The sequence below is a fragment of the Notechis scutatus genome, chromosome 3 (assembly GCF_049901735.1).
Source record: "Notechis scutatus isolate UNSWTSFEM ecotype Mainland chromosome 3, rNotScu1.2, whole genome shotgun sequence".
Lineage (NCBI taxonomy): Eukaryota > Metazoa > Chordata > Lepidosauria > Squamata > Elapidae > Notechis > Notechis scutatus.
This window is the reverse complement of record NC_142011.1, coordinates 66,164,606-66,192,560: the sequence shown is the minus strand read 5'-3', so window position 1 is coordinate 66,192,560 and position 27,955 is coordinate 66,164,606. Positions and strand designations below refer to the sequence as shown.

General features: G+C 35.4%; 1 protein-coding gene across 14 annotated transcripts in view; it reads left to right on the top strand.

Moving 5' to 3' along the window:
• Positions 1 to 27,691, top strand: part of DAB1 (DAB adaptor protein 1) — a 754,595-nt gene extending 726,904 nt beyond the window's left edge. For 5 of the 14 annotated variants that reach the window (XM_087960346.1, XM_087960338.1, XM_087960343.1 and 2 more), the window contains 5 exons: positions 3,754 to 3,816; positions 4,414 to 4,522; positions 6,173 to 6,721; positions 13,958 to 14,085; positions 24,347 to 27,691. In XM_087960346.1, coding sequence (XP_087816472.1) covers positions 3,754 to 3,816; positions 4,414 to 4,522; positions 6,173 to 6,721; positions 13,958 to 14,085; positions 24,347 to 24,391 — 894 coding nt within the window. In that variant the 3' untranslated portion in view covers positions 24,392 to 27,691. Of the gene's footprint in view, positions 1 to 3,753; positions 3,817 to 4,413; positions 4,523 to 6,172; positions 6,722 to 13,957; positions 14,086 to 14,737; positions 15,567 to 16,234; positions 16,334 to 22,532; positions 22,584 to 24,346 lie in introns of those variants that run through there. The other 9 variants (XM_087960344.1, XM_087960340.1, XM_087960349.1 and 6 more) reach the window with 4 other exon arrangements.
• The last annotated feature ends 264 nt before the right edge of the window (positions 27,692 to 27,955 follow it).

Here is a 27,955-nt window from a genome sequence, read left to right as displayed (position 1 = left end):
AATATGTGCCTACTTCTTAAAAAAGCTATCCACTGCCATAGCAGAACCTCTAAGCATAATCTTTGAAAAATCTTTCAGGACCAGCTCCTTGCCAAACCTATGGTCACAAGCCACGGTCATCCCCATCTTCACAAAGGGAGACTCCAGCCTAGTTGAAAATTACAGACCAATTTCCTTATGCTGCGTCACCTGTAAAGTCATGGAATCAATTATTAACCAATCCATTATCCTCCACTTAGAGACAAACAGCCTACTCTCTAATAAACAATTTGGTTTCAGAAAAAAACTATCCTGTAATCTGCAACTCTTACACTGCAAAAACATATGGACTACACACCTCTATCAGGGCAAAGCAATAGACACAATCTACATAGACTTATGTAAAGCCTTTGATTCAGTGGTACACGAAAAATTACTCCTAAAACTAAAATCTTATGGTATCTCTAGACAACTGCATAACTGGATAGAAGCATTCCTGTCAAACAGACAACAAATGGTCAAAAATGGGGGTGTCCTATCAAACTCTGTACCTGTCAATAGTGGTGTCCCCCAAGGCAGTGTTCTAGGACCAACTCTCTTCATATTCTACATAAATGATCTCTGTGATCATATTAAGAGCAACTGCATTCTCTTCGCTGATGATGTAAAGCTATTCAACACCACAGACAATACTGCTACCCTTCAAGAAGACCTCAACTGTGTGTCAGAATGGTCAAACAAGTGGCAACTTCAAATCTCAACAAATAAATGCTCTGTCTTACATATTGGGAAAAAAAGATCAGAAAATAAATTACAAGCTGAATAGTCAAGACCTTGTTGATGATCCAAACTCTGTCAAGGACCTTGGAGTACTCATCTCTAATGATCTAAGTACTAGACCCCACTGTAACTACATAGCCAAAAAGGCATTAAGAGTTGGTAACCTAATCCTGCATAGCTTTTTCTCCGGTAATATTACAGTAATAACTAGAGCATACAAAACATTTGCTAGACCAATACTCAAATACAGCTCATCAGTCTGGAACCCACATTACGTATCTGATATTAGCACAGTTGAGAAAGTCCAGAAATATTTCACAAGAGTTCTCCACTCCTCTACTCATTGTAGAATACCTTATGCCACCAGACTTGAAATTCTAGACCTAGAAAACCTAGAACTATGCCGCCTTCAGTCTGATCTAAGTATAGTATATAAAATCATACATTGCAATGTCCTACATGTCAGTGAATACTTCAGCTTCAACCATAACAACACAAGAGCACACAATAGATACAAACTCAAGGTTAATCGCACCAAACTTGATTGCAGGAAATACGACTTCATCAACAGAGTGGTCAATGTCTGGAATACTCTACCTGACTCTGTGGTTTCTTCCCCAAACCCCAAAAACTTTAACCTTAGACTGTCTACTATTCACCTCACCCCTTTCCTAAGAGGTCTATAGGGGGCGTGCATAAGTGCACCACTTGCCTACCGTCCCTGTCCTATTGTTTCTTTTATTTTTCTTATATGTACCCATTTCATGTATTCATAACTATGTATATACTTATACCTATTATATTTGAAGTGATTGACAAATAAAAATAAATAAAATAAAAATAAATAAAATAAAATAAAATAAAAGATCGAGTGGTTGTGGGTCTTTATCCCTGCCCATCGGGTTAGGAGAGTTGACATCTTTGACTCTGGATGAGGTAAACTCACCCAGATGTATCTGGTGCATGGCTCCTGCTGGAAGAGCAGGTGGCGGTCAGGACAGAAGGGGTGGGGTTTGTACAAAATTCATCTTGTGAGGCAATAGCAAGTATTTCTGCCTTGTTCAGAATCATATACCTTAGTTATCTTCTGCTAGATCATTCCAATATTTTATAATGGGGCTGCCCTTAAAAAATTAGCTGAAAGCTGCAACTGGTCCAGAATGATGTAGCACATGAAGCTTGCTCTGCAGTTCACCTGAGTTATACGAACTGCATTGGATCCCAGTTGCTTTGTGCAGCCTATTCAAAGTGATGGGTATCACCTTTAAAGTCCTACATGGCACAGGGTTAGGCTAGTTGTGAGACTACCACTTTTTGAAGGTATCTGCCTGTCCTACTAGATTAGATAGGATGGGAACACTACAGATCCTCTCCCTTAAATATTGTCACTTAATGGTACTTCGGAGGCATGCCTTCTTGGTGGCCACTGCAGCCTTAAAATTTGATAGATCCCTACCTTTTTAGCCATCCAGAAGCCTGTGAAAACCAGCATTAAACTAGGCTAGAGTTAACCAGCATTAAACTAGGCTAGAGTTTGTATTGGGAGATGGTTTCATCTGGTGGTGGACGGAAGGGTATTTTTTTTTATCTTTGTTTTTATAGATTGTTATGGAGCTGCCTAGAATCATTATATAATAGGCAGCCATATAAGTTATGCAAATAAATAAGTACTGTTTGTTTGGTTTTTTAAAAAGTGCTACAGAAAGGATTTAATTGGTTCTTTTTTCATCTCTGAGACCCTTTATTTACACTAACTTGACCTCAACAGTTAGCATCCGTTTCCTGAAATGTGTCCATAAGAAAACAAACTTAAAACTCAGAAGCCACTGTTTTGAACAGTAGTTTTAAGTTACTTTACACATTCTGGCCATTTAAAAGATATGAATTATGTCTGAAAGATATATTTGACTCTTGAGTATTAGTAAAGATGAAAAGTCCTACGAACATGGCAATTAGCATGGTCCATATTAATCATTGTACCTCATTTTCTTTTAAAGGGACAAAGCTAAATATCTTTCATTGGTGGTGTTTCTGAAGTTTAATCCAGTGCTTGTCAATCCAATTATAAATATTATTACTTTCATATCTCTTCTGGATATGTGATGAAATGTCATTTTTTTTACACTGATTTCAAATTGTTTTATTCGAATTGAACAGAAGGCCATCTATGTTTACTGTTGGTTTTATTTATTTGTTTGCTCTTTTAGTTTGTAAGATTAATAGGCCGGTTTTCAGTGGCTCAAAATGGGAAATAAGACAATATTTTGATAATGGAATGAACTGTTTCAAACAATAAAAAGTAAGATAAACCAGCATAGAAGATGAGTAGAAATCAAGGCATAAGTGATGGTGCAAAGCTTCACAAGGATGTTCATGGGCTTCTCTTTATGTTCGATTCAGTTAAATACAGGTAGTCCTCGACTTACAGCTGTTCATTTAGTGACCATTTGAAGTTACAACAGCACTGAAAAAAGTGACTTATGAACTTTTCACTTATGACCGTTGCAGCATTCCCTGGGTCATATGATGCTCTTTTGTGACTTTTTGACAAGCAGTCAATTGGGGAAGCCACTTAACAACTATACTAACTACTAATTTTAACAACTGCAGTGATTCACTTAACAACTGTAGCAAGAAAGGTCATAAAAGGGGGCAAAACTCACTTAACAAATGTCTCACATAGCAACAGAAGGTTTGGGCTCCATTCTGGCCGTAATTCGAGGATTACCTGTACAGAAATCAAATTAATATTTCTGCTCTGGATGAATAGAAAATCCCTTCCCTACAAAAAACAAAAATAAAAAAAGATACTAAACATTAAAATGTAAAATACTGCATTATTTTTTTTTGGCATGTTCCACTAAGTATCCAAAAACTGGCAATCAGTACCTAAATAATTTACAACAGATAATATTGAGAAATTGAACTTGCTTTCTCTCTGCCATGGTTTAGAAAAATATGGCTAATTCTGTCTTATATTGAAATTATTTACAGGCTGTTCCCCAACTAGAACTGTTTGGGGATATGTCCACTCCTCCAGATATAACCTCTCCCCCTGTAAGTATTGCTGTTAAAATTGCTGGATTATTTGTTGCGTGCCGATGTAAACATCTGTATAATATCAATATACAACACATTTTGATATTCATGAGAAAGACTGAAGACTGAGTTTGACAGGATTCCAAAAGGGTTATAGTCATACTACCCAGTTTGAATTTCTTCCTCTATAACATTGCTAATTATCTTACTTTTAAAACCCTAATTATTTATGCTAATCCCCTGTGAAGTTACTAAAATTACACAGCCTTAGACTTTTATGAAGAAACAGGTGCTGAAAGAATTTGCATATATTTTAGAAGTTGCAAAATAACACTTTCAGATTTTGCCAAGTATCTACAAATTTTATGAGAATTTGGTGGTAACATTTCTCATCCTGTTTCTAGTTATAGGTAGCTTTCCTTGTCACTTGTTAATATTTATCCCCTCTCTCTTCTACTACTCCCACCCATCATCCACTGTTGGCTTTTCTCGTTCATGCACTAGCTGTTTTAATTAGGGAAAGGATATGGAACTAGTTCTTGGCAATGAAAGCAGCACATGAAATATGACCTGTGACATCTTATCAAGGCATTTTAATTGTTTCTTGTTTTATAGACCCCTGCAACTCCAGGTGATGCCTTTATCCCATCTTCATCCCAGTCACTTCCTGCTGGTACAGAGGTATTTAGTTCTGTACCTTACAGCACTGCTGCTGTACCCTCAGGTAAATCTTTTCCATCAAGATATTTAACTAGAAATTTTAAGCTCAATCTGGGACGAAGGGATGTTATTGTGTTACACATCAAAACATTTGAAGCCCTAAACAAGGGGTCCCCAAACTTGGCAACTTTAAGACTTGTGGACTTCAAGAATTTTGGGAGTTGAAGTCCACAAGTCTTAAAGTTGCCAAGTTTGGAGACCTCTGCCCTAGACAGATCTTGTATGATTTATAATTTTAGTTATTGGGTACTGATTCATACCTCTTTGCTCACATATCATTATCTGTAACATCTGAGCCATTGTAAACTTAACATCACAGACAGAATGTTTACCTCATCTCAGCCAATTTTTTTTCAATCATTCTTATTTTGAAAATTTGGCGGAACCCTTGGGAATTTGATTTCATAATCAAAGTAATAAATCACTCTTACTTATTAAAGGACTCTTTGATCTTAAGATTATTTATTTTTCTTTTGAAGCATCAGTAGCGCTAAAGGATGAAAACTATTGTTCAATATTCTTCAGAGACCAAAATGCAAATCTAGTTAATATTGTGCCCCACTTTTGAAGCTCAAAAAGTTTTTCAGATGTTAAATTTACTTGTTCCTGCTATTTTTGAATTCTGAAACAGTTGCCACTGACCCACTGCTAGGTCAAGGTATAATTTCACATTTATGCATAAGGTATGCATACCTTAGGCTGTAATAGTTCATAATCTAAAAGCAAAATTCTGAAACACTCCTTTGTAAAAATATTTGATTTGGATTCTGAGGGGTTTGTAGGCTAGGCTTTGACTCACAAGCGTGGCAGGCGGTAGCATGGCCAAAGATTTTTATGTTGTTCCAATTGAACTCTTCTAGCTTCACAGATGCAGCAGTTGGGTCTAAGGAAGTCTTCTTACCTTCAACAAACTTACCAAATTGTCCCCTTTTTTCTGTAAATAACATTTCATCTACATTTATTCTACTGACTAGTTAACTAAGCTCTTTTCTGTCCATTATAGGATAAAGACAAAAAAAGCATTAAGATTCAAGCCTATAGCCTATACCTATTTTCAGAAATATTTTATATTTTAACAAACTTTTGTTCTTTTCAATCTGAACTCATGATCTCATGGGCATTAAAATAAATATGATTGAAAACATTTTGTTGCATCTTGCTTGCAAATGCCAAGTCCCATCAAGTCCAAAGCAAGTTGGTGGGTAAGGAATGCAATTCACATAGTATGGAAACTGGTGTATGTGCACTGTACACACAATTTGGAAAATTATAATTCTGCTATATCCATTATCTCTGACTCTCTCCCTCTCTCTAAAAATATTGCTTTTTTGCAGCTTATATGAATACATACTTGGATGTATAGTTGTCATTTTTCCAAACAAGGATAAGGAACTAGTTTCTTGCATAAATCAGCACCAATTGCTTAAGTCTTTTTGGGTAGTCTTTTCAGGGTCAAAAATACTCGTTGGATGATGGAATAGTGTCAAAAATAAAAGAAGAAATAAATAAGTTTGCTTATTTTAAAAAAGAGTTTGGGAACAACTTGGAAAAATGCTTTTTCTCCTAGGTTAGAAGCATTTGTGTTTTGTTTCAATTGCTCTGTTTTTGCCATTCTTGCATTGTCCTCACTGTCCATTCTCTTTTCTTTCCAAAGGTTATGTTGCAATGGGAGCTGTCCTGCCTTCCTTCTGGGGACAGCAACCACTTGTTCAACAACAACTGGCCATGGGTGCTCAGCCTCCAGTTGCTCAGGTGATGCAAGGAGGACAGTCAATTGCATGGGGACAACCTGGGATGTTTCCTCCCACCCAGCAACCATGGCCATCTGTAGCTGGTCAGTTTCAGCCTGCTGCCTTCATGCCAACACAAACTGTTTTGCCTTTACAAGCAGCCATGTTTCAAGGTACCATTGTTCCCACTGCTACTGTTCCACCTACCAGTGATTCCACTAGATCAAGTCCACAGACAGATAGCCCAAGGCAGCAAGCTGGAAAAGAAATGTTTAAAGATTTCCAGATGGCTCAGGCACCTCCAGTACCATCACGAAAACCAGATCAGCCTTCCCTCAGTTGTACCTCAGAGGCCTTCTCCAGTTACTTTAACAAAGTTGGAATGGCACAGGAAGCAGATGATTGTGATGACTTTGATATTTCTCAGTTAAATCTGACTCCTGTGACGTCTACAACACCATCAACAAATTCACGTGAGTATCTCAGTGTTTGTGCTCTAGCCTTGTTTCTCTTTTTTTCTGAGCCATATGCATTCTGTTTGAAAGTGGGAAAACATGAACTTCAAATAATCACATCAGATTTATGGAAATATGTACATTCTGCTTTCATGAAGTTCACTTTGAATAACAATGTAATGCTATCATAAAGAGGCTAAGAACCAGAACTAGATTTGTATTCAGTAGCAATTCAATACTTTTTTTTTCTTCCAATAGTAGCTATCCTTGATGTAGTGATAACTTGCCAGTTTTGAATTCGGAATCTCCAGCCTTACTTGATTAATGTGATAACATTATTGTAAAAACATTTTATGTGAATCAATCCATGTACAATGAATTGCAGGTGAAAAAAATGATATCCATACTATGGTATGTGTACTTTGAACTTCTCATGCAACAGTTGCCTATGAAAATAGTCAAAAGCAATATTGTTGATTTTAGATTTGATTTCTTTCACAATATTATTTAGTTATTTCAAATACTCATATGGCTGTCCATTATAACTGTGTGGCTTCCAATCACTAATTAAAACAATATCAATATTAAAACCATAAATATTAAACACCTAGGCCAAAGTTAAGTTTCTGACCCACAGTCCTCTCACCTATCTCAAAGTACCTCAGTGCTGGGTGAAAATCTGGGTTTCCAATGCTTTTTGAAAGCTTGGGAGGATACCCCAGGGTAAACAATGTTCCATAGTGCAGGTATGGAAAAGCATGCTTCCTAGCTCTCATAAGAGGGCAATGTTTAAGGGAAGGGACTAGGAGTGTGCCCATACTATCTGATATGATACGATGGGTAGATGTCCTTAGGGAGAGGTGATCCAGCAAAAAATCTGACCTTGGACTTTAAAGATGAACAGTTTTTTCCCCAGAAGAAGACTGATAGCCAGTGCAGTTCGCACAACAATGGTGTTACGTGGGTAAATCTAGAGTAACCCATCACTGTGTCTGCTGCTCCATTCCGGACTGGTTGTAGCTTCCAAGTGGCCTTCAAAGATAGCCACATGTAGAGTGCATTGAAATAATCTAAATGGAAATTGAGTAAGGCAGGAAAGACCATGAGCAAAGACTCAAAGTCTAGGAAAGGGTGTAATTAGAACACCAGACAAATCTATGCAAAGATTCCCCTAGACACATCTGCATAAGCAGGAATCATGAATCTAGGAGGGCCTCCAAATTGCACATCAACTCAGTCCAAGAAAATGCCATTCCATCCAGTGTTGAAGATGAAATATGAACTGGGCCTGGGGTACATAAACCCAGAGCTACTCCATCTTGCCAGGATTCATTGAAACTAGTTGTTAGGTATAACATTGATACCAAATATGGTTTGGGTGAATAAATATATAAAACTTAGATATCATGGTTTAAGTGCTTATCACTTTAAGCACAATGCAGCAGGAAATTAGCCGATTAAGGGTGCGGCTAGAAGTTACAATATAAGGAAGCATTAGAAGCTGGAAAGCTTACTGTCTGTCTGTAACTGTGTGCTACTACGTCTGTAACTGTGTGTTGCTGCGACTAACTGTGATTACTGACTGTGAGTGCCTGAGACTGAACTGTTATTGTTTGCTACTGTTTGCTGATTTACTGCGTAATTCTACTGAATATCCAGCGTTTGTTTCTCTGGAGAGTGAAACCGGAGGAGGAGAAGATATCTTTATCGGCTGATAAAGATATTGCAAGGACTCTTAACTTGGATTATACTAGTGAGTCTTACTGGATGGAAATACTGTGAATGACTTAATGGACTGAATGACAATGCTTAAACTCTAACTGGATTAAAAACTATTTAAACTACAAACAGTGTTTGTGTTCAGTGTGTGTATACTCTGGGGTCCTTCCGCTCTCCTTTGGTTGCCTGGCTTGACTACTGCTGCAATACTCTTCAAGGGGTTTAAATCCCCAAAACCCTAACATTGGTTATGGGCCCAGCAGCATAGTCTAACTAACCAGGATATAGCAGAGAGAGTTGGTGTGAGTTGCACATTACTGTAAAAACAAACTATTTTAATTAGTTTAAAATAGTCAAAATATCTGAAGAGTAATGGCACAAGTAAATTTGTCACAACTGTCCATGATATCCAGGCTGGATGGAACAAACTATGTTTCATGGTCAATGAAATGTAGTTTACTTCTACGCAGAGAAGGTTTGTGGGACATTATAGCAAACCCACCAGATGTGAGTAGCTGGGATCCTGCTAATGATGATGATAACGAAAAGTTACAAGATTTTAAACTGAAGAATGAGCAGGCTTTATGCATCATAGCACTGACTCTCTGTGATCAGCAGCTTGTCCATATTCGTGGAGAAGAAAATGCTGCAAACTGCTGGGAGAACCTCAGGAAGATTTATGTTCGGGACAGTGTAGGAGCACATATAAATCTTACACGAAGCTTTTTCGAACGCATCTTCAGAGGAATGGAGATATGTTAGTTCATTTAAACTGTATGAAGAGCATTTTTCAAGATTTGCAAGAAAAAGAGCTTATATTTAATGAACTGCAACAAGTCTACATAATAATATCTTCATTAGATCAAAGCTATGATGACTATGTGACTTCGTTGGAAGTATTGCCAAAAGAAAGCCTCTCATTAACCGACATAACAGGCAGGCTACTAGAAGAAGCCAGAAGAAGGCGTGAGCGTGACGAGCTGAGAGAAGATAAGAAAGAAGAGAAATTATCTTCAAAGCTTGAAAGAAACCAGATTAGCAAAGTAAAGCACCCGGAAGAAGAGAATTTATCTTCAACGGCATACACAATTAAAAGTGTTTTAATTGTGGAGGCAGAGGACATTTGGCAAGATTCTGCAAAAGAGAAAAAGCCAGAATGTAAAAAAGCCAAAGAAAGCATTTGAACTAGCCACGTTTAGCAACTCTGATGTGAAGAATAATTTATGGGTGGTTGACAGTGGCGCATCCTACTGCATCACAAGAGATAAGACAAAATTTATAAAAATGTCTACAAGTTCTCAACATATATCACTTGCCAATGGCTGGAACCTGAAAGCGAAAGGTCAAGGTTTTGCACGTTGTCCGATTACATAAACCAGGATATAAAAATGTTGTATGTACCGCAACTAAAGTTTAATTTGCTTTCAGTAAGGGTATTAGATAAATTAGGTTATGTAATTACTTTTAAAGATAATAATTGCATAATTGAAAAAGATAACAAAAGGGTAACTGCAGCTTTAAATGGAACATTATATGTATTAGATAATAGTAAGAAAAAGGAGGCACATACTGTATTTAATAATATAAAGCCTCATGATGAATGTATCCATTTATTGCATAGGCGTTTGGGGCATGTAAATTTTAAAATGCTAAAACGTACAGTTGAGTTATCTGAAGGAATAAGGTTAAAATCTTGTGATAAATATTTGCGTTGTAATGTTTGCTGTGAAGATAAGAGCAAAGTATTGCCTGCAAATAGGCTAAATGGTTTCAAAACAAAAGAACCTTTAGAAGTAGTATTTGCAGACATAATAGGTCCAAAGAAACCCAGTATGGGGGTGCTAGATATATACTGAGCATTATGGACCATTATTCTAGATATGGGTTTTGCTATTTAATGAAAAGCAAAACTGAAACATATCAACATTTTTTCAATTGGCTTAGGTTTGCTGAAAGAAAGTCTAAACGACAACTGATAACCCTGGTGACAGATAATGGTACGGAATTTATTAATAACAAATTCCAGAACAGACTTAAGGTAGCTGGAATAGAGCATAAGAAGTCTGCTCCATACAGGCCAGAACATAACGCTTTTATTGAAAGAAGAGGCCAAACACTACAGGCAATGGTTAGAACAATGTTAAATGATTCTGGGTTACCTGATTCTTTGTGGGGGAGGCTACAATGTGTGCTAATAACATATTGAACAACGTTGTTAATACAACAACAGGTGAAATTCCATTCACCAGATGGCATGGCAGGAAACCTGACCTAAGTTACCTGCACACATTTGGTGCACCAGCATGGGTGCATATTCCTGCACAACTCAGAAAAAAAGGGCAACATAGAGCTAAAAGATTTTCTTCGTTGGTTATCAGGCAAACCATAGGGCATATAGATTTTGGGAGAAAGGCACATCTAAAGTGTTATGTAGTGCTAGTGCCCAATTTCTAGAACATGAAGGATGGGAGAAATTAGAACAGGATGCCAATAAAGATGTAATTATTGAATCCTATAGAAATCCCATTAGTTATCCCTGTAACTTTAAAAATAAATTAAAGAGACAAATACAGGATGAAATAGTGCCCATAAAGGAAGGAACAGATTCAATAGCTGAACAGGATGAGGAAGATGAACAGGTAGTAGTTCAACAAAGTCCTCCTGTAAGCCCTGTAATTCCCAGAAGAACTACACGTATATCTAGACCGCCTGATAGGTACCAGGCTAACACAGTGTGCCAGATTAATCAAGTTCCTAATTCTGTAGAAGAAATTAAAAAGTATCCTAATAAGGAAAAAGAAAATGGTATGCAGCAATGAATAAGAACTGAATTCATTAAGAGATATGAAGGTGTATGAAAATGCCAAATTACCTGTAGGAAAGAAATCCATTGGCTGCAAATGGATATTTAAGGTAAAAACAGATAAGATGGTAATTTAATCCATAAGGCAAGGTTAGTAGCCCAAGGTTTTAGGCAGAATGCTAATGACTATGATGAGGTGTTTGCACCTAGTCTTAAGGCAGCAACCTTGAGAGCAGCTTTAGTGTGGGCAGCTAGTAAAAACTATATAGTTAACCATCTAGATGTGGAAACTGCTTACTTGCACGCCCCATTAAAACATATTATTTATATGAAAAAACCTGTTGGTATTAAAAGTGAAAATAAGGATAATAATGATTGTTGGTTGTTAAAGAAAAGTCTCTATGGTCTTAAACAATCAGGCTATGAATGGAACCAGTATATTGTAAAGGAACTAGACAATATGGGATTTAAAGCTGGTTTAGCCGATCCATGTCTGTTTAAGAGGGAGACAAATGGGAAAGTATCATTATTATTACTATTCACAGATGATATTGCTTTGATAACTGAAACTAATGATGAAGCAAATAAAATAATAACATCATTAGGAAAGAGAATAAAGATCAAGCAATTAGGGGAGATAAAGAAGTATCTCGGTTTGAATATAAAGAAAACACGGAAAGGTTTTAAGATATCTCAGGAAGATAAGATAAGCAAATTGATAAAGATTACAAGATGGAGCTTTGTAAGCCAGCTAAGACTCCAATGAGTCAGGAGTTTTGCAACACTGATGTACAAAGCCCTGAGTTTGATAAGGTGATTTATCAATCTTTAATTGGTAGTTTGAGTTATATTAGTAATTGGTCTAGACCAGATATTTCGTACTGCGTGAATCAGTTGGCTAGATTCAATTCTGCACCATGTGAAAGACACTGGAATGCAGCTAAGAGGATATTAAGATATCTTAAAAGACAATGAATTATTCATTGTATTTAGAACCAAAGGGTGATTTAATTTTGAGTGCTTATGCAGATGCTAGCTTTGCATCAGAAAGAGACACTAGAAAGTCGACTTCAGGAACAGCCATAATGCTGGGTAATACATTAATAGGCTGGAAGTCAATAAGACAACAGCATATAAGTTTGTCTACTATGGAGGCAGAATTCTCCTGTTTATCATTGTTATGTACAGAATTAATAATGTATAAACAAATGTTAATTGATATAGGTATAACTGTAGATTATCCTATAATTATACATGAAGATAATCAGGCAGCAATTCAAATGGCCACAAATATTGGAGTAAAAACAAGGAGCAAGCATACAGATCTAAGATACCTAAACGTGAGACAATCTGTAAGAAGTAAGATGATTCAGCTAGAGTACTGTATGTCGGAGGACAATTTAGCTGATAATTTTACTAAAGCCCAAGGTGCCAGTAAGCACCAGGAGTGTTGTGAAAAATATGGGATAAGATTGTAAAGGTATTATATATTTATTTCACCCAAAGGGAGTATGTTAGGTATAACATTGATACCAAATATGGTTTGGGTGAATAAATATATAAAACTTAGATATCATGGTTTAAGTGCTTATCACTTTAAGCACAATGCAGCAGAAATTAGCCGATTAAGGGTGCGGCTAGAAGTTACAATATAAGGAAGCATTAGAAGCTGGAAAGCTTACTGTCTGTCTGTAACTGTGTGCTACTACGTCTGTAACTGTGTGTTGCTGCGACTAACTGTGATTACTGACTGTGAGTGCCTGAGACTGAACTGTTATTGTTTGCTACTGTTTGCTGATTTACTGCGTAATTCTACTGAATATCCAGCGTTTGTTTCTCTGGAGAGTGAAACCGGAGGAGGGAGAAGATATCTTTATCGGCTGATAAAGATATTGCAAGGACTCTTAACTTGGATTATACTAGTGAGTCTTACTGGATGGAAATACTGTGAATGACTTAATGGACTGAATGACAATGCTTAAACTCTAACTGGATTAAAAACTATTTAAACTACAAACAGTGTTTGTGTTCAGTGTGTGTATACTCTGGGGTCCTTCCGCTCTCCTTTGGTTGCCTGGCTTGACTACTGCTGCAATACTCTTCAAGGGGTTTAAATCCCCAAAACCCTAACACTAGTTCCTTCTCCATGTAGACCCTTACAGCCTCCAGGCACTCAGCCAGCACTGTGTCATCTGTCTGACTAGAGATAGAGATATATAATTGCATATTATTACCTTAATTATAGAGGTATCTCAATCAGTGTTGGTATTAGCAACAACAGCAGTAATTTTGAAGACGTGTAGAAGATTGTAAGTGCTAAAATAATATATATTGTACTTTTTAAACATGTTAGAATCAAACTGGGTGTGCAGAAACCTGGTATGCTTCCCTCCCCCCCCCCTCCCCCCCAGTTATATATTGCCAGTTCTTTATCCATGGACTTGTCAAATGACAGGTGAAACATGTATGATTTTTGTTGAAGCAATAAAATTAAAGTCACATTTTAAATCCTATTTGTTTTAAAGGAGTGGTCTCTAAGCACTTTATTAAGGAGAATCTTAACCTTTAATTAAGCCAACTTGTCATAGCCACATATGTTTCATCACACCATATCACCAAGTTCATAGATCACCCTATTTTTCTCACAACAGTTCAAAAGGTTACCAAATGACATTTAGAATCCACAGCACTAATTTTTGTTATTTATTTGTTTGATTGATTGGTTTTGTTAGCCCCAACTCCTGCTCCTAGACAGAGTTCTCCATCTAAATCCTCGGCATCTCATACCAGTGACGCTGCTGCAGATGACCTCTTTGAAGAGGGCTTCGAAAGCCCAAGCAAAAGTGAAGAGCAAGAAGCAGTAAGTAACCCAGTTCTCATTTATTAATATATTCACTCATTTATTTTGGCTGAACCGTTAACATAATCCATAGATTTTTACCTTTAAATTTTAAGAGAAATATGCATGTTTAAATTTAGAGAAATTGTTTAACCTTCCCACTTCCTTTCCCCCTTCTCCAACTGCCACTTAAAGTTCTTTTACGCTTCTCTTGGTTATTCACCACTAATAACACTTGTGGAGTATGATGTACAGCTTTCTGATCAGCCCTGATGTTTACTAATAAGGACAGTGGTGTGCATACTACAGAAGAGTTAAACCTGAAGGCAATTCACCATAGCTTGACATTTACATTTACAAATTTACAAAATTTCAATGTATACAGTTTATTGGGGTGTTTCTTCTTTTTATTAGTTTCTACTAAACTGGACCTTCTTGGTTCAGTTCTCTTGCTACCTCTTAAAAGAGATAAGGTTCAAGAAGTATAGAAAGAGGGTAACATGAAAGGATATAGAGTCCCTTTAAATTTATGGTTCCTAGCTGGTTAAGACAAAAAGATATATAGTGCTACCTTAGTACTCATCATTAATTGGTTCTAGGAGGCATGCCGAGTATTAAAAACAAGTACCAAACAAATCATGTGACTTACCACATGTCCTTTTTTTCCAACCAGGAAGGAATTCCTGTCTGTCCCTTTTCCTATGTCAGTGACCTTCCAGCATATCCATCCTCTGCGGCCATCCCCTGCATGCTTTCTTTATCAACAACCTTCCTAGCATAGCTGACTTCTTATCCATTGTCCGTGGCCATCTGCCTCTTCCTATCATATTGTACCAAACAAACGATGAATACTGGGACAACATTTTTACATCAAAATGCAGTATCAAATTCAATCAGTTTTGAAGCAGTCTAGTACTAAGATACCACTGTAAGGACAAAATAGGCATAGGCAACTTTAGAAGCATGCAAAACATTGTACCCTTCCACTTAAAAGTATAGCAACATTTTAAGTTCATTCTTGTCTAAGTTGGGCTATGAGATCTGGCTTGCATAAATCTGGGTGACCAAATCTGGAAGGCCACTGGTTGGCAGCAAAAATCAAATATCTTTTCTATTATCAAATGGTTGTCATTTTTTTGTGTCTTCCTTTGTTCTGCAATCCGAATTATCTGTCAGCTCTATCTATTGAGCTAAACTGAAAATCTGCACCAGTACCTAGACCTTATCACATTTTTCTTATAAATAGAAAAATAAGTAGGATTTGAATGCAAAATGAAGTATTTCAATTGCACAGAGAAAGTTTTGGGTGACCTGTGTACGGCTTAATATTCTCTTAATACATCTCTTAATACTCCTTCTTCTGTGCTTGAACAAGTAAAGGGATTATTTGGAAGTCATACGTAATTTGCATTCAATAAGAATGTATTAAAAGTTGAAAAGGATAATGCTTAGGAAAAGGGGGTACATATAATTACAGACCAACTTAATTGTACATCATAAAATGGTTCAAAAAATTGGAAGATGATTTGAATATGTGTGTGTGTGTATATATATATATATAATGTTTATATAAAATAATGTAATAAACCAGAATAACAAAGCAACAAAGTGACTCTGTTCAAAAATCTACTTCTTTAAATAAATGTTTTTATGTCCACAAATTAAATTTCCACTAAAAGCCATCTGCCTTGAATTGTTTTACTTCACAATATTTACAATGCTTGTATTATCCACAAACAAGGACTGAACTAAAACATTACTTGCAAATTAATTTTATATTCAGGATGACAGTTTCTTTTCTTTCTCTTTTTTTCTTTTTTTGAAGTATCTTATTTTTAAACAACTTTTTTTTAAAATTCCCACAGACTTTCTACGTTTCAGAGTGGGGGGGAGGGTTTCCCTGGGGAACTTTTGATCATGATTTTGATTCTCGGGGGCTGTGATAGGTTTCTCCTGTGCATTCCTGAAAAATAGTGCACATTTTCCTAGCAATATGATCATGAGGACTGAATAATCCCATAAAATCAGGGTCATGGGTATTCAATTCATTTCGGCTTTTCATCCACAGTGGGTAACTTTGACGAAATGCATTGGTGGCATGAAAATAACCTCTGATGTTGTTTTCCTTTCTGCTGTTGAAAAAAAAAGGTGTTATGTTCTTATATTCTAGCCTGATGGATCTCAGGCCTCATCCAACAGTGATCCATTTGGTGAACCTATTGGTGATACTGTAAGTCCACAGGGCGATAGCTAGATAGCGCAGGTTGGGGTAGGTATCTGTCCTTCTCTCTGTCTCTTTCATTCGCTTACTTTTCAACCATTCCCTTTCACTATTGCCTGTCTTCATTTTCTTGGATGCTGTATGTGCAGAATTTCATTTTTTTTCCCACCTCACTACTTTTCACACCATAATTCCATTTGCAGGTAATGTCAAAATATTGGCTTTTGAAATTACAGCATAATAGAAAGGGAAACATGTATTAAAGTGAAACTGGAGATTGTGACCATTAACCAGGGAAGAAATCATGCATTTGTTATTGTCAATCTCCAATTTCTGGTATTCATGATGAGTTATAAATGTTCTATACGATTATCAATAGTCTCTTGAAAAATTTACTAACAGTTTGATTCAAATTGTTATTGATATACAGTTTGTTAATTGATGCAGAGTCATGCTATCATTCCCAACTATTGTTTAGTTATACATTTTCCATTATCAAATTTAAGGTGATGTGTTGTTGTAATCATTAATAGCTCACTTTGCATGCTGATAGACCTTTTTAAGCTGATTGTGGCTAATTTTATACTTGCATGTGTTTTGTTTGAATGACTGTAAAGGTGCAGTGCTTGTGAGTGCTAAACATACCCATATAATTTCAGTTCTACTATTGCTATATTAAATATATTCACCATGTATGATATATATATATTCTCTTAAGTTTTCGCAGGTACTTACATGTATGGTATTCAGCTTTGTTCGGGTATTTTCCCACGTCATTATAGTTGTGCTTTTAAAGTTGTAGCAACGTTTCGGCAGAATCTCATTTGCCATCATCAGGCTTCTGTACTGAGTTCGTCTGTGAGTCAGACTTTTACAGTTGTTTCAGTTTTAAATTTGGGGCTAGCCTACTGCTGTGCCAGAATGGTTTTTTCTTCATCCTGATTGGTTGGGAGTCTTGGTCTTTATTATTGGTCTTGGAGTTTGCTGTGTTCTGCTTGATTGGTGTTCCTAATATCTTCTGTCTGTTTTGTGGCTTTTTTTGTCTTGATTGGCTGGCAACATTGTGTTCCTGTATTGGAGGCTTTTAGTGCAGCTTGGCTACGGGTAAATGGACGGCTATCATTTATTAGGAAGCTAGGTTTCATCTGGGTGCCTGGTTGGGGTGTGTTTGAGCTGGAGGTATCAGGGGGGATCTGTTTGTGCCCAGGTGTTTGCCTGGCTTGTGGTGTGGAGATTTTTTTGTTTGTGAGTGCAGGCTTCCAAATAATTGACAGTCTGGTGGAATCATCTCTTCTATTCATGCTTTCAGGTCTTTTTTCAATCTTTATGGCTTCTCTGATAATTCTGTGGCTGGGGTTTTCTATAGTGGCTAGGGTTTTGGTGTCATTGAAGTCGATGCTATGACCTGTGGCTTTCATGTGTTGGACTAGTGAGGAAGTGTGTTCCAGCTTTTTTACTGCATTTTTGTGTTCATCCAGGCGGGTACTTATTCTTCTATTGGTCTGTCCAATGTATGTGGCAAGGCATGATGCTTCATATATATGCCTTGGTTTTCCAGGTCAATTTTATCTTTGGGGTTTCTAAGGATGGCTGCCATTTTTCTGTCTGTTTTGAAGGCAGTCTTGATGTGATGCCTGTGTAGTATCTTACTGATTTTGTCTGTAGTACCTCTTATGTAGGGCAGGACAGCTGTTCCATAGGTCTGTTCATCTTCTAGGTCTCCATAATGTCTCAGTGTGTTTTTGTGGATCAAGCCAGTGATTTTGCTTTTGTGGAAGCCGTTGGCTGTCAGTACTTTAGTCAGGGTGCATAGTTCAGTCTTTATGTGTGTCTTGTCTGCCAGGTGTTTGGTTCTGGCGATTAGTGTTTTGGCCACGGAGTTTATCTGTGCTGGGTGGTGGTGGGATTGGGCGCTGAGGTAGCGGTTGGTGTGTGTTTTCTTCTGGTATACAGTGTGTCCTAGTGTGCCATCTATTTTTTTGTAGATTAGTACATCTAGGAATGGTAGTTGTTTGTTTGTTTCCGTTTCCATGGTGAACTTGATTTTGGGGTGTGTGCTGTTTAGTTGTGTTAGGAAGTTGTTTAGGTTTTCTTTTCCATGGGGCCAAATCACAAATGTGTCATCGATGTATCTTAACCATAGTTTGGGTTTGTGGGTGGCATTAGCCAGGGCTCTGGATTCGAATTCTTCCATGAACAGGTTTGCAATGACGGGTGACAGTGGTGATCCCATAGGGGCTCCTTCAATTTGTTTGTATCTTTGTCCTTTGTATATGAAATATGTGTTGGTTAAGCAGTGTTCTGCTAGTTCCATGAGGTGTTTAGCTGGTTGGTATTTATTTTTGATGATTTCAAGAGTTTCTTTTATCGGGGCTTGAGTGAATAATGAAACCACTTGTTCCACGTGTATATCTTTGATCATTTCCAAGAAGTGGTATGAGTTTTGTACATGTGAAGCTGCTGTTTCAGCATGGGCTGTAGCTGTTTTGCTAAGTGTTTAGCTAGGTTTTGTAGTGGTGCTTCTATGGAGCTGACTATGGGTCTGAGAGGTATGCCTTCTTTGTGTATTTTTGGGAGGCCGTATAGTTTGGGGCATCTGGAAGATTTTTCTCTTGGGATGATCGTCTGTTGGATCTCTTTGCTCATGTGGCTGGTGATAATTTTCTTCTTGGTTGATTTTTTCAGATATGTGGTTGGGTCCGTGTTTATGGGTTTGTATGTGGAGTCTTGGAGTAGGTCTGTCAATTTTGTTTTGTAGTCTTTTCTATCCATTACTACTGTGGCATTACCTTTGTCTGCTGGAAGTATGATTATGCTGCTGTTGTTTTTTAGGGCTTTCGGGGCTTTTAGTTCCTCTTTGTGCAGGTTGCTTTTGGGTGTTTTGCTTGTGCATCAAGCAAAGACAAAAAAATCAAGACAATCAAGACAAAAAAAGCCACAAAACAGACAGAAGATATTAGAAACACCAATCAAGCAGAACACAGCAAACTCCAAGACCAATAAACACAGACCAAGACTCCCAACCAGTCAGGATGAAGAAAAAACCATTCTGGCACAGCAGTAGACTAGCCCCAAATTTAAAACTGAAACAACTGTAAAAGTCTGACTCACAGACGAACTCAATACAGACACCTGATGATGGCAGATGAGATTCTGCCGAAACGTTGCTACAACTTTAAAAGCACAACTGTAATGACGTGGGAAAATACCCGAACAAAGCTGAATACCAATACATATAAATACCCGCGAAAACTTAAGAATATGAATATATATATATTCCTGGTGAACTGAACAAGATTAAACGTGGTGTGATTTACTATTCTTCTCTCTGTATAAAACATCTAAAGCAAATCCATAAAAATGAAGGAAATATTTTTAGTGCCTAAAGTATATGTTTCCAGACTTAAGAATGTGGAATGGGGTTATTGCTAATCTGTTTCACCAGTCACAATAGGTGAATGAACCAGACTTTCCTGACCACCATATCCTTAAATTTTAGGCTTTATTTATTAAGGCCATACGGCCATACTGGATGGGCAGAACAAAAAAAAAAAAAGGACAAATAACAACGTCAGCTTATATTTCATTGTTCTGATGAAATTGATGAAAATGCAACCACATCTGAAATATTTTTATCCCATTTTTGTTGCTTTGCCCAGCCATTGTTAATCTCACCAACTGATCACTTTTCTCTATTTTTAAATAGTACGGTGCCAATGCCAATGATCACTAGCTTTATATTGCTATAAATTTTCAAAGAGATCAAGTAGGTGAACTAACTTACTTTAGTAAATTATGGTATGACTGATTTTACATTTGCCCACTATTGAATTATCTGTTTTGTCTCTGTAGCTAAACATTGTAATAACATTCATAGACAAAAAAATACCCTTAAAAACCATGAGCAAAGCATTCATTTGCTGGTTTTAATTCTGGCCTCTGAATGTGGAAGACAAATCATTAGTCTTTCCTTGTTGAAATAACCTCAATGGAGAAATATATTTTGAAAGTTTTTTTTTCTTTTTTTATATATTAAATCTGTGAGTTTGGAGGAAAAAGATGCTTTATATACTTGTGAGTGGATTCCCACTCTCAGTATTGTTCTACTGGTGAAATTATGAAAGCAATATGTTGCCTTCTCCTTACAGCCTCCAATAAAGATCTTGCTTGGAAGTTTGGATTTTTATGGATAATAAGAGAGATAATAAGAGAGATAATAAGAGATACCAGGGAAGTGTTTCTTCCTTAATAAAGGAAGGAATATAGGAAGAAATACTTCTTCACATCTATTGGATCCTGATTCCTTCTGTATAGGAAAGGACTGTCTCTTCATGGAAAGGGCACTCTAGATCAAACTATCCTAGCAAGTCTATGATAATTTATATTCCAGATTGAACTGTCATTCACCATTTGGCTTTAGATTTGCTCCATATTGTTGTTTGTGATGTTATTTAGACCCTTTCTAATTTTACCTGATAATCCTTGATTTCATTAACTTTCAATGTTATAAGCATTTCTTTTTCTTTCTTTCTTTTAAATTCTGTTTTCTTTAGTAATTTTTTTTACTTTAGAATTTTTTTTTAGTAATTGAGTGTCTTATCACTTTTCAGTTCCTACATTATTTTACTGTTCTCTACTTAACAGTCTTAAAGAAAAGTTTTCCAACTTGAAATCCACAGCTATGTTTTTTAAGGCCTTCTCACAGATAAATCTGGAATCTGCACATAAATGAAATTTTTCTCTTGATTTATCTTTAAAAGCAAAAGCTGGGAACTGTTATCTGAGTACATGCATTGAAATTACAATAACTTCTTCTTGGATAACATGATCAGTTTCTAATTCAAATTGAGATATTATGGGACACCATACAATAATTCTATGCTTTTCTTAATTTTTAATATGTTTCTGTTTCTTCTAAAAATCTTTCTGCATATTTGTAGCCACCATAAAAATATGCCATATTTTTTTTCTTTTGTCCATCAAGTCAAATGAGAGTTTCATAATATGGGACATTTTCACATTTTGTGTGTCAGATCCTGTCAGGATTTTCAACGTAAGGCCACAGTTAGCCTCTCTCCTCAAAATTTTCCCATTGGCTACTGCTAAAACTGCTACTGGGCAGAGAAAAAAAATAAAACCTATGATGTTATTACAGTTTTATACCTGCTTTTTTTCTTACTAAAAGGAGACATTTCACCTGTAGGATCGATCCTAGTCTTTCACTTTACTCAGTCTTGTAAACAACTTGTTAAAGGAGTTGTACTGGCCAAATATAGTTAATCATAAAAGTAATACTGTTCCGAAGTTTCAAAATTCTCTAATCTTTCTTCCTTTCAAAAAGAAGCTTTAATTTTTTAATGGTTCTAATACATTTTTCCCTAATTCTGTATCTGCAACCTCTCCATCTTCTGCATCTATAAAAATACATAATTAATCACTACATAAAGGAAGACCCCCTTTATATAGTGATTAATTATGTATTTTTATAGAAGACCTCTTAACCATCAAAAGATAGAAAAGGGCTGCCACACCTGTCAGTTCCTCTTGCATCAAGCTCTTTATAAAAATACAGAGTGTAAAAACATTCTTTTTTCTTTGGGACAAAAGTGCTTATTCCCTTGAGCTTCCTTATCTGCTATTAAATATTTATACAGGGCTTTCCTTCTGACTGGATGATCAGGAAATAGAAGACTTATTTTCTCTGCTTATTTTCAGCATTTTGATCAGCCAGGCAGAAGGAAAATATTCCGCTAAATAAGCGGCATAAACATGGACAAACAATCCTTTGGAAAATTTCATGATACAATTTTTTTTCTGTTACATTAGGAAGAAAAATCCATCTATTCTCCTTTATCTTAATAGAGTAGTGGTATAAGCAGATCAGTTACATTACATCCATTAATCATTTTAAGTTGCTTAAGTAAAATTTCCTTAAAAGAATAATGTTGAATGCAATATGTTCACTAATTTGAAAGCCAACCTATATAAAAGTTTTTAATTGTCCTTTGGAGGCTCTTAATCTTAGGAAAACATTGAGGGACACAGAAAATTTGAAAAAATAAGACATGCTTCTTATTTCCACCAATTAGACATGACAATGGAAAATAGCAAGGATCATAACACCAGAGATTCATTAGGAAATTTTTTTAATACAAAAGTAGGAAGAATATTAAACTTTGAACATAAAAATCAACTGATATTCTGGAATAATTTTCCATACTCAATTTTGTTTAATATTTTCCTCCAGTGTCTTATCTGAATCTGCATTTACTGTAACACAGATCTACTGAACAAATTGGTTAGTATTAATATGGTTTTTCTATTTTATGGAGTTTTTTACCATTTTTTACTTATGGAAAACTTTAATTTTACACATTGGTAAAAATGTCAAACATAATTACATTGTCTTTTTTTAATATTGATTTTAAAACATTTTCCAAAATGCTGATTTATTGGAAGCATCTTCTGTTACAACATATTATTTCCATCTATGTATTAACATTCTTCATCAACATTCTGAACAATAACATTTGACAGTTCCTACTTGATTTTAACACTTGCGTATCAAGAACAGTTTGCATGGAGAATAATTAATTGGTTCTTTTATTGGAGGAGGAAAACGGCAAAATCTTTATAGCAGGGCAGGGATTTCCAATTATTTTCAGGTTATTGAATCTGCTAGTTAAAAAGAAAACTTTCTGGATCCCTCATCAAGAGACAAAATTTTAGTAAAAGAAGATTGATTGTGTTTTAGTCTTACCACGGAACACAATAAAGTTGTCCTAGAGCTCTCATGTTCCGCAGATGATTGTCTAAAATCTTGTTCTAGGGGATAAAATTGAGTCTATCCCAGAAAAGAGTAGAAGACTACTTAATGAGGCAAAATCTGATTAATAAGAGTATCTTGTCCCTTATTTTAAAAAGTGTGTGAAATGCAAAATTTGCTGCCCTTTTGCCTACTCACAGGTTGCTTAGATTATAGTCTAAAAATCAAAGTACATGTCTACTCAAGATGAGAAGTAGTATTTTGCCATTATAAGAGATTTTTAAAGAGTAAGCAAATGGGATTTGTCCAACTATATATAAAAAAGTATTTGCATTGCATCAGAAAAAAAATCAAATGCTAGATATAATCTAAAAAAAATGTGAGTAACTTTCCAGTTTTCCAGAATCATCATTGCTTCTATGAACAAATTACTAAAACCAGATGGAATCCAAAATTTAACTGTTATTTATTAGAAAGCTTGATACCTTTTCTAAATGCATTGGACTTTTCCATAATTCCAAGCTGAACATAGCTCTAGCAATTATGGAAGCTCAAATCTAATACATCAAGAAGCTTAGCTTTAGAGTATGTTCTCTGCACTGCACTAAAACTGATTTTAGTTTATTGTAACAATTTATCAAATTGCAAATTGCTGCTTTTCATGTTCGTTAAACTGTTTTCACATTGCATAATCAGTATTTGCCAACATTTGTAATGCATTTCGTCTATCATAGTTTGGAAACATCAGAATTAAAATTATTAAAGTTTTGAATTTATATTATATTTTGGAATTCTAAGGAGATATTTATTGTTTTTATTGTTTTTAGTCTGTTTTAATTATTAGCTGCCCAAAGTTATGTATATAAGATGGGCCAACTATATATTAATTAAATAAATAAATATTTAATGTGTCATCCTTGTTTTAGACATCATTCTGAACTCAGTAAATGAATCATGCAAACCTGGGAAAAATTGTAATGGAATAATTTATTACACTGAGAGCAGAACAACAATTTATTCCTGTGCATTCAAATCACCTTTTTTTGTTGCCAAAGTGTGTAATTTCTTATACATATGTAACTGACTTCTCAACAAATATCAGTATTGTAGAGTTATTGTTTTCTTTTTCTTAAATTTTTCTTTTTCATAATTCAAATTGTGTGTGTGTGTGTGTGTGTGTGTGTGTGTGTGTTTATGTGTTTATATCCCACTCTGGTTGTGTTCTGTGAATCTACTGTTCACATTCAAATGACTAGAAATATCTGTATTCATTTTTTTCTTTCTATTGTTTTTAGGAAAGAGAACCACTCTATGCCCAGATCAACAGACCTAAGACCTAAGAAATAGCATTGACCCACACTCATGGCACTTCAAGTCTCAAATGAAAACTCCAGTCTTGGCAGGCCTTTGGCTCCTATTACTCTTACTAATATTATTTAGTTATCTCAGCTAATCAAGGATAATCACATCACTGGATTAATTCAACAAACAAGATGTTTTGGCAACTCTGTTTGGCAGAACATTGCTTTTTCTTTTTTTCTTATTTTTCAAAATCCTACTTTCCTAGGAGGGGGGAAAATGTCATCTGCCTTGAACTATCCAAACACCTTTTCTTGTTACCTTTTGTTGTTTCTAGGACTTCATACAATGAAAGTAGGTAATGCAAATCTATTAGATGACAACTCATTGTTTTATAATACAGAAACACAGAGAAAGCAAACAGTCACCAGTTATTGAGCAACACACCTGCACATTTGAAGTTATGGTAACTTTTTATGGCCATCACAAACTGACCCTTCTGTATTTTCACCTAGTATACCAGCCTACAACAGCATATATGAAGGAAGTATTCAATAATTTCATTTTCCCCCATTACTTAAAAAACTGGTGACAGACACTAGCAGCAGAATGCCTCCTGTGAAAATAATTCTTAACTTGAAGTCATGGAATCCCATTCCACCAATCATCAGTTTTGATTGAAAATGTTGCCAAATGGACCTTTTAATTTTCAATACAACAAAGAAGAGATGAAATGCTGCTTTTTCTGTTTTGAATGCTACTGCTATGAGTAGAGAAGGACATAAGATCTTTTGATGGAAAAACAAACTGTGCGTTATTTCCTAGGGAACTCTTAAAACAAAGATCAGTAAAGGATATTTTTTATTTCTTTGATATCTTGCTGCTGTGATGCTATGCAGACAAGTGTTTTTTTTCTTCTCTCTGTGCCATTTTTGAAGAGAAAAAAAAACTGTTTGCCAAATACTTCTACATTTGGATTTGATTGGGTTGGACTTTAATAATAACAGGATGGAGATGGCATGAATTTTGAAATAATGAACTTATTCTGCGATTAAATGGTTCATCTTTATCACTTTTTGTACATCGGAAAAATTCAAATGGGATTTTTATTTTATAACTTGAAATTTAACAATAAAAATCTTAACTGTTAAAACTCTTTCGGTGTTTAAGGGGAAATGGCTTTAAAGAGTCCGAATGAAAATTGCCAGGTTTTCTTTTGTTTTGTAAATATAAATGTTAGGAGTTTTCTTTTTTCACCATGACATCACACTGTAGGGAAGGTAGTCAATGATGGTGTTTCAGAAGCGTGGAAACCCCCATTTTGTGGTTCTTGTATCACGTTTGTTTGGTTTTGTTTTCACATGCTTAGTTAGTGGGATAAAGCTGAAGAGCGTTTCCCAACTGCAATTTTGTTGCCTGAAACTAGCTAGGTTGATGGAAAACCCATAATCATACAATCTTGCTTTTATAATGCAACTGTTATCACATACTTTACCTTTTTGGAGAAAAATCACATTTCATACCCATTTCCTAATTTAATAAAAGCTGTTTACACACCACAGAAGCAAGTTTTTTAAAACTGTTTTTTTTTAATATATTTATGTAAGAAAAGTGCAGTGTTTGGTTTCTATTCTTCGCACATGATTTGCATAAAGAATCTATATATTTTTGCCCTACAGAGAATTGTTATACAGGTCAAATATGTTTTCCTGATGTTCCTATGCAGATTACAATATATTGAACTTTAGTGGTTTAGCACTAAAAAAGAAGAGTTAAATAATTCAAATGATGACTTGTTTCAAGGATTATGCAGATTTTTTTTAAAATCAAAATACCAATATACTTGTGTTTTTCCTTTGATTATATAGGCCTGGAGTTATATTTCATGCATTTGAATTATTAAAGCATTTTACAAGAATAGATGAAAACTGGTGATTTGGTGATATTGAAACTGAACTTGATATTTCCAGTTGGTTTTTTTCAACGTAGGTACTGAAACAAAATGTGTGTTAAACAGTCAGTTGAACTATAGGCTTTAATACCAGTGCAGATCTAATGTACTTTTCCAGTCATTTCCTCTCTGTACTTTTTTGTTGTGCAACCTTGTTTCAATAAAAGACTCCATGATTTTACAGAACATGACTGGCGATGTAAAAGAGGAACAAAAGAGAAATTAAGTCCAATTAAAGAAGAAAGTAGTTGTGCCCAAAATAAAAAATAACATTTTTTAAAAAATCAATTTGTTTTTCTTCATTTCCCCTTTCCCCAGCCTGTTTTTATCCAACCCACAAATCAATTTATTTTAACTTCAACTTGCTCACTATATATATATATCTGTGAAAGGTGAAGATGGCCTGGGCCTGCACAAGCCTTTTCCCAGCTCAAAATATTCATCCATGTTGTTGTCAGCATCTCTGTCACAAGTGTGCATCAAAAGAAAAATACAAAAAGCTATCTCTTTTGTAACATATGAATGTTAGCTTTGTTTGTTTTTTACCTACACAAAAAGATGACATCATTCAAAAGGACATTTCAACCCTGAAATATTGATGTACTGTATAGTCAATAGTGAAATCTTGCTAAACTAAGTTTTTATTGAACACAAACATACAGAATTTGAAATATTCACAGATATTTTAGCATGGTGCGGACTAACAGTAAGTTCATTAATGATGGTTGTTATTAGGTTCCAAAATACTATATATATTACAACTGGTATTTAGAGATCATAAGGAAATTTGGTCTATACAAACTGCAAGTCTTTTCTTGAAATAAGACAACCCATGATTAACTTATTCATCATTAGGTTGTTCCTTTCTACCATAATCTAGAAGAAAAACAATACAGAAGTCTGCACTACATAAGTATTGTAGATAGGAAATATATCTACAGGAATCCATTCATCACTAGCACTAAGCTTGTCACTTTAAACTTTAAACCAGGGAATACCATCCCATCCTGTCCTGTTTCAAATCGTTTCTTGAGTCTTACATTATTAATGTACTTTGGATCATTGTTGTCATTAATTGTCTGATGAAATCTCTGATTGAATAATGTACTGGGCACCTTCTTTGCAAAGATGTTTACTTTCTACTTTGATTTGTTTGATTTTTGTGTTTTTACATGTTTATTTTTAATAGAAAGATAAAAATGACTGTTTTACAGTACATTTCTAGATCTACTTTAACTTTACCTCAGAGGAAAACCATTTGTTAACATCTGTTGAACATCTTCTTTCCCCTTATGTATAATGCATTCATCAAAAGAAATTTTTAGAGATTTTCCATTGATTTCTGTAAGACACCATGTAGTACTGTTGCAAATAAAAATGTTTAAAATCATGTTTATTCCTTTCTCTTATTCTTATCAAAGTTGAATATAATAGAAGAACGCAAAGCTGGGTGTCTCTGTTTCTTCTCTTCAAATACAATGCTGCATGACAATGTGCTTTCTTGGAAAGCTTTCATTTGAAGTTTATAACCAATTCCTTGTGTCCAGACGACCATTTTTATCTTGCATTTTCTTTCAGAAGATGATAGAGAAAGAGCACATGTGTGAGAGAGACATAAATACCATAGATGGTATAGATGGAGAGAGAAAGATTG